The 13,175-nt window shown below is 31.7% G+C and overlaps 1 protein-coding gene and 1 long non-coding RNA gene across 3 annotated transcripts in view; one reads left to right on the top strand and one right to left on the bottom strand.

Annotated features, from left to right (window-relative positions):
- The window catches only part of CSMD3 (CUB and Sushi multiple domains 3), a 1,213,340-nt gene that overhangs the window by 1,092,159 nt on the left and 108,006 nt on the right, over positions 1-13,175 (top strand). For both annotated transcript variants that reach the window (XM_030795533.1, XM_003256134.3), the window contains 4 exons: positions 1,501-1,710; positions 5,458-5,646; positions 6,380-6,557; positions 7,782-7,927. In XM_030795533.1, the coding sequence (XP_030651393.1) occupies positions 1,501-1,710; positions 5,458-5,646; positions 6,380-6,557; positions 7,782-7,927 (723 nt within the window). The remainder of the gene's footprint in view (positions 1-1,500; positions 1,711-5,457; positions 5,647-6,379; positions 6,558-7,781; positions 7,928-13,175) is intronic.
- On the bottom strand, positions 3,788-3,990 carry LOC115830704. Its single transcript, XR_004026260.1, has 3 exons — positions 3,961-3,990; positions 3,908-3,909; positions 3,788-3,860 (listed from the first exon to the last, which is right to left on the bottom strand). It is a non-coding gene; the product is annotated as an uncharacterized LOC115830704 (long non-coding RNA).

Raw genomic sequence — 13,175 nt, 5'->3', positions numbered from 1 at the left:
CATTATAACATGATCTTCAATTTCTGGCTAATTCTTGATTTTGAAAACCAACTTTATTAAACCTTGAATATATATCTCTAATTTATAAATGAAAACATAAGAGACTTTCATATTTGATTACACTTTAATAACCACACTCTTTTCTTTGAGTTTTGATTAAATCAAATATTAGGTCCAATGTATTTAAACTATATATATATTTTTTTTTAAATAAAAAAATACATTTCAAGAGGTAAAGAAACATATGTTCAAGAATATATGAAACAATTTTGGAAAAGATGATTGTAATAAAAGTGCTCAGTTAAAAATAAAAACAAAAAGTGCACATCTTGGGTCTTCACATGTTAGGGTAGCATGTCCAAAGTTCTAAAAAGTTAATCTAATTTTTTAGAAAGTTGTTTAATATTTTAAACCCTGTTTTAAATATTTCCAAAGCTCATTTGTCCAAGGGACTGTTTACAAAATCATTTAGTAATATGATGTGCGTTTACTCGCAGCCCCAGTGTAGTTATTAATATCATAAGCTTAAAAGTCTGAATGCCTCGGCTTGCAGTTCAAGCTTACTGGGTCATTGTGTAAACTTTACATGTGTCTTACATCTCTGCGACTCACTTTCCTCATTCTCATGAAATGGTGAGAATTAAATAAGTTAGCATATATAAATCACTTAAGGCAGGTAATATATATAATGCATAGCAAATATAAATAACTTAAAACATTCACCAAATATCAGATTTTATTGTAAACAATTTAGAGAGCGGTAATAGTAAGAAAAACATCAAATTTACTAAAATTAAGTGTTAAATTAATTAAGCAAACATACTTTAATTAAGATTTTTTTATCCCAGAGACATTTCACTGTCTCATATTTTAGTTATGCTTATAAAGATATTGAGATTACATTGCAATATGATCACAAATAACAATGATCACCAGATTTTATTAAGGTTATATAAAAGCCTGCATTATCTTCTGATAAGCAAAACACTGAAAGAGCACCCTTTAAATTATATACAAGTTGTATTTCTGAGGAGTTAATTTCTCTCCTATGAATGAATAACTTCTAATGCAATTGTGGAATCTATGTTAGTATATTACAAATTTGCAATTATTTTCAACCTTAGTTTGACCTTTTCCATGACACAAATTAGGCCAAAAGTGGCCTTTTCCTCTAAAAATTAGTTTATGTAATTTAAAGGGTATTAAAGAAGAAGAAAGCCACTTTTTGGGACCATTTTTCATACAGTGACATTATAATGAAATGAAATGTTTTTCCTTTTAACTAATAATGGAAATGTGAGAGCAGTATTCTTTTACTTTGAACCTTAGCAAAGTTACCTGTCCTAGGCAGACAGCAAATCCATGACTCAGATCTTGAGATTATGCCTCTTGACTTAAATGCAAACCTATCTAAGTACATTGAAGTGATTGTGTGTGTGTGTATTTATGTTTAATGTGGTAAAACAAATAAAGTAGCATTATGTTTGTTTTCTTCTTCAGGTGTACATCTCCAGTTTGTAAATTTTTCTACAGAAACCATACATGATTATTTGGAAGTACGAAGTGGATCTTCAGAAACTAGTACTGTTATTGGCCGGCTTAGTGGTCCCCAAATACCATCTTCCTTATTCAGCACCACCCATGAAACCAGCTTATATTTTCACAGTGACTATTCACAAAACAAACAAGGGTTTCATATTGTATACCAAGGTAAGAGAAATAATAAAAAATGAAAATTTATATAACCCCAAATCAGCTATTAGAAATATTTAACTGAGTCTAATTATTTTCTGTATTCTGTTTTAGAAAGAAAAAAAAACTCTTAAGCTAAGGTGAGCTTCAATTAGGAAGATTTTTAGAACAATGCAACTCTCTGGAAACTACACAGGGAGAATAATGTCTCTCTGAGACCTTAGAAAATCCTAACCATGAAACAGGATTAATTAGTCTTAAGTTAATACGCAGTTAAATTAAGCAAGGCATGGCAAATAAGCAAGGCCAGCTGCACAGCAAAGATTTATCTTTGCTTTTATATTAAAAGGAATATATTGAAAAGATATTTTGTATTATTCATGTGTTGTATTATGTAAAATGTTCTTTTACTTTACAGTGATAGACTAATAGGCCATTTCTTCATTTTGTTCTATTGTCATGAGAATATAAATACTTTGATAATCGTGTTATATTAGACCTATCTCTCAGACAGAACTACTGCATGACCTTGAGCAAAATTTTTATCTCTTTTGAATAAAGGGTTTGGGCGTAAGTAGAGCTAGGCTCAAATGTTGGTTCTTCCTATTCTATCTAATGTGGCCTCGGCCTTGCTCTCCATTTGCTCATGTGCATAATGGAGTTAATTATACTAACTTTCAGATAAGTTGTATTTAACTTTTTATTAAAAAATGTAGGTAAGGTGTATTCCATGATGTATATCATTAGTAATTACGCAGTACTTTTTAGCTATTGCTATTATGATATTATTTCATATCTTATATGTATATATTGTTAAAATTAAATATTAAAATGATGATATTTTACATAGTAAAGTTTATTTCTAATGGCTGAAATTTTTAATCAAAATACCCTAAAATTTTATTACATCTCTGCCCTAATTATTGAAGGACTTTATGTAATGCTTTTGTATCTGAGCTCCTCAAGAACAGGGAATTGGGTTGTTCATTGGTGTATCATAAGCATCTAGAACAGTACGCACAATAAATATTTGCTAAAGTATCTACCAAAAAGGAAATTTGAAAGTAGTTAAGACAGAGATAGGTCTTAAATATCAAATTACATGGATCTGAAATAATTATAATTTGTATTATACTTGCGTGCATAATGTAAGAACACTACATTACACATAATCACTTTCATAAAATAGGAGTCATTTCAATCACCTCCCGGCACATTGAATTAACCGTGCTTGCAAGGAAATTAATTATTTTTAAAACAATTGGGTAATTGGTTGAATTTCTCTTCTTTGCTGCTAGAAGACTCAGAACCATATTTGTGATATACTTTAGCAAGTGTACATGGCCTTATGCCAAGTTCTTTGCCATGCACCTTAAAACTGACTAAACCTGTTTTTTTCCTATTCTCACTTTCCCTCTCTCTCTCAAAATAATGTTCTTATTTGAATGATGTAAACCTAGAATTTGAGCTTTATTAACTCTGATTTTTTTCAGTTAATACATCCTTGAAAAACAACTCATTATTGACATAATAAAAGTGTAAAATATATAATTTTTTTTTCACTGTTACTGACATATTATTAACATGAGCCACAATGTATTGCAATGGTGAGGAGATGTTATTTGTGAATCACACTGAGTTTTAAAGTGGTTTTGTTTTGTGCTACACTTATGTAACTAACCTAGTGCATTTTAAAGAAATAGTTAACATGTATATTCACAGAGTCAATATTATTTTTGGACTGATTTTGTGGTTAAATTTTAAGAACCTTCTGAATTTGGAAAAATTATACTGTACAATTAAGAGTACCCTTCTACTGAAGGAATTAGTTTAAAAATTAATGTTATTACTGACAAGATTATTAGGTTTGGTAAGTCCTGTTGTCACTGGTACAAGATTGTGACTGCAAGTTGTCCAGGTTCTTGGCTTTTTGAACAAAGAATTGGACAAAACACCCAGCAAAGCAAAGAAAGAATGAAGCAACAAAAGAACGAAAGCAGTGATTTATTGAAAACGAAAGTACACTCCCAGTGTGGGAGCAGGCTGACCAGTGGCTCAAGGGCCCAGATACAGAATCTTTTTGGGTCCAAATGCCCCCTAGAAGTTTCCCATTGGCCACTTCATGCTCACCTCATGTAAATGAAGTGGTAGCCCGCAATCAGTCTGATCTGAAAGCAGCCCACCAGAAGCTGAAGTGAAGTTACAAAGATCACACTCCTGTGCAAATATCTGATTGGTTGCAAAAAGCAACCAATTGCTTTTTGCAACCAATCAGAGGCTAAGGTGAAGTTACAAAGTTATATTTCTATGCAAACGGAGACTCAGCCCGCAATCAGTCTGATTGGTTGCCGACAGCCAATTTCTCATCTGCTGGGCCGAAAAGTTGAGGGGTTTGCAGATGGGGTTGCCTCTGGTCCTTTTATTACTTAGGTGTGGAAAGTTAGGGTTTTCCTTTCAATTTAGTTTGACAGCCTTAGGTGTTAGACAGCCTTAGGTTCCCTACCTCCAGACCCAATTCTCCCACCTCACTGTATTGTATATAACATTAGAATGGGAACTTTCTCGTAAACACTTAAAATCTATTTTCTATACTTATTAAACTAAAAAGCATGGAGTAGAAATTGAAAGGGTATATTTAATAGAATAATATATTCCAACTCCTAATGATCAATTCGTAATACACATTTGTCTTAAGTTGGAATGAGAACTCTTTCTAATATGTTTTTGTGTAGAATATTTTTTGTGTAGAATATCAATTAAAATGAAAAGGACACATTAAGAATAAAAGCACTTAACATTTTAAAGAATTTGTTCATTAATTCTGAAACCTCTAGTCCTAAAAATTTGAGTTATATTGTAATAAACAACAAGATAGTTTATTCAACTTCGAATGTAATTTTTTATTTGAGGAATATAAAATTTTAACGGTTTCGTAGAGAAGTAGTCTTTGATTTTCAGCAATTTAAATTTTACTAATTAGAATACAATTTTGAACTTCTTAATTAAAAAGTTCCAAATATTGATATTATATGAGAATAGGCCCTGTTCATAGGTCTAACATTTATTTGGTAATGTTTATTTAACACTACTCTGTGAAAGGCAGTAGCCAAGGCTTTAAGATATGATAATAATACAAACAGGAACTTTGATCTCATACAAAATGTAGAGCAAGAGAAGTATGAACAAATAAACAGGCAATTATACTGCATTGCCCAAATGATCCCATAACTGAAGTACAAAGTTTATTTTATATTAAAATAAAATTTTTTTTCAGTGCTTTATTTTACAAACTAACTTCTTTGAAATTAACTCAACAGAAGTATATTGTGATTTGTAGAAAAACAATTCGTAAAACAAACTGTAAAAAGGCTCAGAATTAGGCTTAAACATATTCTTATTGCATTCTGTGTGCTTGTAACATAATCAAGGAGCAATTGCATTCTCTGGAAGAGAATCAGAATATATTCGATTAAAATTGTAGCTTTAAGAAGAGTTTACATTTTCATTAAAATGTAATTTAGTTGGGTTGCACAAGTAGGTGAAGAAAGCATGCATTTTTATGAATTGTACTAACATTTTAAATATGAAAATTGTAGACATGAGAAGAAATTTATGTCACAGGTCATTGACAGCATTTATCATAAACCTGAATTGCTATTTATAATCAACTACAAGTAGCATCACATCTATTTGCAAAATTGCTGTAGTACCCTATCTGTGGCCTCTGAAATTTGGAAAGAAAAACTCTCTTTTTCCTCTTTCCAGCCTATCAGTTGCAAAGCTGTCCTGATCCACGCCCGTTTCGAAATGGTTTTGTAATTGGTAATGATTTTACTGTGGGTCAAACCATTTCATTTGAATGTTTCCCAGGATACACATTAATTGGAAGTTCAGCTCTCACATGCCTTCACGGAGTCAGTCGTAATTGGAATCATCCACTTCCAAGGTGTGAAGGTATGCTTCTAACTTGAAGCTATCTTTTAGATGATGTAATCTGTTTTTAATATTGTTTTGGCACTTTTTACTTATCTTCCTCTTCCAGTAGCATGCTGAATATATAGTCTCTCAGCTGAAGATATTTTTTAAACCCCTAAGGCTCTATAATGAATAACGGTTTTATCATTATTGGCAGGAGTCCTAACCTTTCCTATTGGGAGTGAAAAAATAGTTGATTCACACTTTGGAGCTTTTCTTATGTGTGTGGGGAAGGGAAGGGGGTGCATGTGGGTTTGTATGCATTTAAGTCATTCTTATATAAACCACTAACCCAGATACTGCTACTGAGTTCCTTTCCTCTAGAAAACCCTTTGAAATAAAAGGCTTTGAACCTCTTATAAGGCCTTATATGTACACATTGTAAGAGGCAAATGAAAGTTAAAGTCTTTGCATTGATATAAAATATTTAAATAATAGAGAAGACAATGTAATTGCAAATAAAGAAGACAATGGAATTTACTAATCTAATGATCATTAATAACAATTATTTAGTATACCTCATGTGGAAAAATAAAAGTTGACTCTATTTTGTGCACTGTTGCCAACTTCATTATATATACCTCAACTGAAATACAAACAAAGCATAAATGTGCTTCATAATACTTAAGATATGTGAAATGTTTGCCTTTTTCTCCATAGTCAGTTTATTTTTATTTTAAAATATTATTTTGTTTTGTGGCTTTTTCTGTAGCTCTTTGTGGTGGGAATATAACTGCAATGAATGGCACCATTTATTCTCCTGGGTATCCTGATGAATATCCAAACTTTCAAGACTGTTTTTGGCTTGTCAGAGTACCCCCTGGGAATGGCATCTACATCAATTTCACCGTTCTTCAAACAGAACCAATATATGATTTCATTACTGTATGGTAAGTCAGGACTACTGTTATTGATTTATTCAATTATATATGCAGTAAAACAAGGTTGGAATAAAACTGTATCACAATACTCTGTTACAAATTGTCATCTGATATTTGAATTGATGTAAGTAACTGAGAGTGACAGTATGTGTCTTGTAGAATTACATACACAAGAGAAATAGGTTTTGGCTTATTTGCCCCATGAACTAGGTAAACATTGTGGAACAAAGACTTCATAGGTGAAAACAAGATTAAAAAATATTATTAAATTAATGTGCTAAAACAGGGAGTTAACAGACTAAGTTTAAGGTATGGAAGTTCTCTACTTACAAAAGCCAGTGGAATTTAAGAAATTATAATTATTTAATATAACTAGTGGATTCCTGTCATAAAAATTTAGTTGTATTACAGTCTTGTCAATTGAAACATCTTTATTTAAAAATATATTAAGGCCAGGTGCGGTGGCTCACATCTGCAATCCCAGCACTTTGGGAGCCCACAGTGGGAGCATAACTTCATCCCAAGAGTTCAATACCAGCCTGGACAACATAGTGAGACTCTGTCTCTAGAAAAAATAAAAAATTAGCCAGACATGGTGGCATGCACCTGTGGTCTCAGCTATTCAGGAGGCTGTGGTGAGAGGATCCCTTGAGCCTGGGAGGTCAAATGTGCAGTGAGCTGTGATCATCCTACTGCACTCCAGCATGGGCAATGGAGTGAGACCCTGTCTCTAAATAAATAAGTAAATAAATAAAAATGTATTAAAGAAAGTGTCTGAATTAATAATTAACTACTGATAATTTGTTAATCTAAGAGTTGTAACTTTGACAGTCTGTGATTCTCAAGACTGTTGCTGAAGAAAATAAAAGAGGGGCAAACCTCAAGCATTTAAAAGCATCAGAATTTTGGTAAAAAATAAACAAAGACAATGTATTGATTATAACTAATATGAGCACATTCCATTTAGTAAAAATGTAATCTATTTTTATACTTTACATTTAAAATTATGTGGTCACCTACATAGATATAAAATATATAATTTGCACTCATTGGTTAGCTTCCTGCATCTTTATTATTTATTTATTATTATCAATTATTTATTATTAGCTTCCTGCATCTTTATTATTGATATGTTAGAATATAAATATATGCAATACTTTTATTAAACTTGGTTCAAAACTACTTCCAAAATCAATCTTGATATCTCCTCCTTTCCCAATCCTTGTCTCATAGGGATGGACCAGACCAAAATTCACCTCAGATCGGTCAGTTCAGTGGCAATACCGCTTTGGAATCAGTCTACAGTACTTCAAATCAGATTCTAATCAAATTCCACAGTGATTTCACAACAAGCGGCTTTTTTGTGCTCAGTTATCATGGTTGGTATTATCTGAGAGTTCCTATTTCATTTGGTACTGTTTAATTTGTCCTAGAAAAAAGTGAATGCAATATATGTTTAACCAATGATTGAAAAGGTATTAAAATTGTAAATTTTATAATCACAGTAACTTTAGCATTTCAAACACATTTCCCTGCAAAAGATGACCTCTTCTATGTATTCAGGGACATTAAAATGTGAGCAAATGGATATAGGAAATAAATCAGTCAGTAATTACCCACTGGAAAATAATCATTTCTGCATGAAAACCAATAAAAGAGAACCAGCTGTTCATACTTTATTGCATGTAATTTTGAGACATCAATAGATTTTTTTCCTATACAAAATATTTAATCTATTCAACCTGCTGTGAATCTTTCTAAAATTAGCATTCAGTATCTTTATGCTTTGGATCACATTACTCATTCATTTATACTGTTGTTTCAAAACTGTGTCTATTCTAGAATCTTACAGTTTTAAGTGACTATTCCAGATCATTAAGTTCATAGCTTTTACTGTTGTGGAATAATTTATGTATAGTCTCAATTTGATTTCACTGTATAGTATCCTTTGTTCTGGGCTCTGTATTCATAAACTTAACTTTTTGAAAGGACATTCAGAAGGTTTCACAGAGGTGTTTCTCTTCTTTATTTTTGTTTTAATCCTCAATCGGTTATATTCCATTATTAATAAGAAAATGATTATTTATCTATAATGATTACATCCTTTTATCTGCTATGACTATAGTCTCATTAAAACACATTCTGCCTCATGTAACTTTGTCAGACTAATTCCATGAGTATTTCACAAGACCAATAATCTATTAAATTAAGTTTGCAAAAATTATATGAAAATGTGAGGATGGACACGTGCTTTGCCCATTACATAATGTATGACTTAGCATTTCACCTTTTTAATATAAAGTAGCTAAATATTTGATACTTAATGCTTATATTCCATGAAAAATATAGTAAATCAACTGTGATTATGTTCAAAGACATTTAAAGCACATTGGATCTAGTCAGAAATTGATCATAAAATGTTTGAGTTGCTTAATTTGAGCACTTACTAGCCAATTTGATGGCATCTAATTAGTTTCTCCATAGTGATCCACTGCCATCCAGAACTGATATGCAATCCAACATAACCACTTGAAAAGTCAGGGGTTTAGTCTATGGCCATACCACCATGGACGCGCTGATCTCTTCTAGAAAGTTGGGTATTCAGTCAGACAACTTCTATTCGGGCTGTTTTTTTTAAAATAATTTATTTGCCTTTCCTACTGAGTTGATCATTAATGCTGGCAGTTTGCAGATATAGCTTAAGGCTGAAACAATAGAATTATCACTTTGATAGAAAATCATAACTCGGGAACTAATATGTAATCATTAAGATAGAAAAATGAATTAGTTGCCGAACTATATTGTGTACATTTTATCTCCACATGGATTTCTGCCTCAATATTTTTTTATCATTTTATGTACTGCTTGAAATCATAAAGAAAGGGCTATTCATTGATGAACTATAAATATCCACAAGATAACCCTATAGGAAGTATAAAATTTTTATAAAATTTAGGAGACAGTTCAAGGGAAAAATATTATCAAAGGAAAGGATGTCAGTGTTGTGTGTTCATGTGTGTGTGTGTGTGTGTGTATGAGACAGAATTTGAACATTCATAAAAAAATGTGGATAATAGATATACATAAACACACAATCTTAGTGTGGATTTAAATATACACATATATGAATATATAAACATATATCCTCATTTCAAGTGGGTTTTGAGACATGTGTGATAGAAATAGAATTGCTTAAGAATAAAGCAGATCAAGGCTGGGCACAGTGGCTCATGCCTGTAATCCCAGCACTGTGGGAGGCCAAGGCAGGTGGATTACCTGAGGTTGGGGGTTCGAGCCTGACCCACATGGTGAAACCCTGTCTCTACTAAAAATACAAAATTAGCCAGGCGTGGTGGTTCATGCTTGTAGTCCCAGCTACTCAGATGGCTGAGGCAGGAGAATCACTTGAACCCGGGGGGCAGAGGTTGCAGTGAGCCGAGATGGCGCCATTGCACTCCAGCCTGAGCAACAAGAGTGAAACTCTGTCTCAAAATCAATCAATCAATCAATACAAATAAAACAGATCAAATATTCATTTAAACCTTTATTTTCTATTTGACCTTGGACAAGTTACACTTTGATCTCTACTTTCCTCAGCTGTAAAACAATATGATAGAATTGCTGAGAGGATTAAATGTCATATTATATATGTATAATTTACTCCAATTACTGGCATATATTAGGTTGAACCATATAAAATCGTTGGTCAAAAAAATCCCATGGGCAATGTTATATAGCTCAACTGTAGAAATATTGTAATTGTTACTATTATCAGCTTTACATTGAGGAGACGTTTTAAGAATTGGAGATAATTGATAATATACAGTTAGCATAATGCCTGGCAGAGCAGATGTTCAGTAAATATGTTTCCATACCATATCTTACCTCACATTTTAGAATTTTCAAATAGGACATTTATTCATTAGATTTTATAATAAGGTGCAAAAAAATTGCCAGAGCCTAATGAAGCCTACCTACTGTTTGAATCAACAGCTATGGAGATTCTACCTAAATTTTAAAATAAACTTGAAGTTTGGGAGCATAGCCAGAGTTCATGTTAAAAATTGACTGATACTTTAAATTTCTCTAGTCTAATAGGATAATTTTTCTAAAGCACTGCTTTCATTCCTACCTACCTTTTCAAGAATGCATGAGGCCTACATTAAATCTAATTTAAAGCTACCCTATAATCCAGTTCGCTGATTCTTACTCTCCAGGCCCTACACAACTTCAGTCAGGTTGGTTTTCTCACTGCCTCCTGAACTTCCGTTCTTAAATCACATCTTCATCTCCATCATAGATACTCTTGGTTTCTTAATTCATCTTCAGTTATTTAAGTCTTTTTACGTTAAGTCCCATATCCTCCACTTCTTGATAATTTGAACTCATGGTGATCACTGCCATCACTTCTATGATTACACTTATTCTTCTTACCAAACTTTTGAAAACTTAATTACAATATGGTATATTATTTTACAGGCCTTATGAGTTTGTTAAGTGAGTGTTTTGTGAGGATACAAATTTATTGTTCTTATCCTCTTTATATTTTTGTTATTGACTGATTTATTTTAGTGTTACAGTGGGAAGTGTGTGTTCAGACTCTTTAAAAAGTTATTTGCATTTATTTGAGCTGTATTAGTAACAACTTTTAAAAACATCATTTTAGAATTACTAGATGTGTAATTCTAAATTACATCCTCCTTAACAAGAACAAGAAGATATGCCCGTTAATACTAATTTGAACTATAAGCTCAATGTCATAATGAAATCTCATAATAGTAAAAAATTGGTAAAATTACTTGGAATTTTTGATAAATAAACCAAGTATATAATTCATTATAAGCTTAACACTTATTTTAAGCTGGCTGAGTATGCCTAATCTTTGAATGGTTTACTACCACACCCAGTTTTCTTTATATCCTCTTAGACTTGATAGTTACTTCTGATATACCTTGCTTTATAATTCAGAAGTGATTTTCTCAAGACTTGTTTATTTATTTTATAAAGTTGACAGTTCAATATTTTTGTGTATTTTCTTAAGGTCACATTGATCATTGAAGTTTTATTTATTGATATATTTTGAATGTGCTTGAAAAGAGAGGAAAAAATGTGTGTTTTTTTCTCTAACCTAACTTCCTTTATGAGATCCAGGCAGCCATCTGTCTTTTATAAAACATCACCTTCATAAAGCCTTTTATGATCAAAAATAACATTCATAAAAAAGCTTTGCAAAATGAAAGCTCTCTGCAATGAAAAAATAGGACAGGCGTAAATGTTGAGACACTTTACCTCAGGTATCATATTTTTTTCTCATTTGAGGGAATGTTTTTGTCTCTGTGTTGCTATAGTTATGATTTCCTAAAGTAAGAACCGCATTTTCTTCATATCTGCTGTAGAGTCAAGATGAGGTTGGTTTATAATTAATAATAATATTCAGTCCTAATTAATGACCCCCTAAAAGATAAATTACCCAAAATAAATTTTAACTGAGTGTTCTTTTTGCAGTGACTTTGTATAACCATCACTATATTAGTGGTAACAACCATTTATTGAAAATTTAATATGCTGAGCCCTGTGCTAGGTGCTTTCCATGTATTATTGCTAATTTTCATAATAACCCTATAAGGTAAGTATTATTATCTTCATTTTAATAATGAACAAACTGAGTAAAAAACCAGTTAACCTACATAAAGCCAGAGAACTAATAAGTAGAAGGGCTGTCTGGAGTTCAAAATAGGCCTGTCTGACTTCAAAGAATGATCTCTTTTTGAAAAATCAAAACAACAATAACAACAGCTAAAATTCATTGTATTCTTATTAAATGCCAATGTTCTAAGCTGGTATTATCTCATGAATAGATTATATTTAATGGTATATAAACCTAATTGTTCTTTGAAAATTTAGTCAAAGTGATTTTCATTTTTAGCCATATGATGGGTCATCTCATTTTCTCAAATATGCTTCCTAATTATAACTTGGAGCTTTAAGCTTCTTATTGCTTCATTTCCCCAAGATCTGCAAAGTAGTAACAGTACATTTTATCACAGCTCAATGTATTCTTTATAGTTTCTAAAATGTGCTGTGGTCACTGTGCCAAGAGAAAAAAAGTTTTATTGAGATCTGGCTTATGTCACTCAAAATAACCAGGTGACTAGTGTATAGCCAAAAGTTGTATTTACTAATTTAATACAGAAATTATTTTATGGTGTTTAAGCCAATTATCCAGGTCCCTCGATTTTCTAATATCAATGTACTAGGGAAATTCACTTTGTATGTGGAAGATTTTCTTAGCATAATATGATTTAATAATTATGTTATTCATTATTTTCTGTTATTAGCACATTTTCTATTGAAGAATGAGTTGATTATATAACGACTCATTATTTTAAAGAAATGTATTTAAAAGGCCTGTAATGTGTTTCAGGTCATCTTTTACGGTTATGCTACTTTTACAATAAATGCTGTATTTGGAAACAAGTATTAACTTCATAAAGTCTCATCCTAAAAGACACTGCTGCAGATGTAAGGACATGCTTTATATAAACCATAAGTCACGATTGCCTTTAACTGTGTGACCCCTTTGCCTCACATAACCTAAAGACCTGACCTCCTTTTGTATTGTAATAG

This window comes from Nomascus leucogenys, chromosome 16 (assembly GCF_006542625.1).
Source record: "Nomascus leucogenys isolate Asia chromosome 16, Asia_NLE_v1, whole genome shotgun sequence".
Taxonomy (NCBI): domain Eukaryota; kingdom Metazoa; phylum Chordata; class Mammalia; order Primates; family Hylobatidae; genus Nomascus; species Nomascus leucogenys.
Note: the sequence above shows the minus strand (reverse complement) of the source record. Positions and strands in the feature narration are given on the sequence as shown.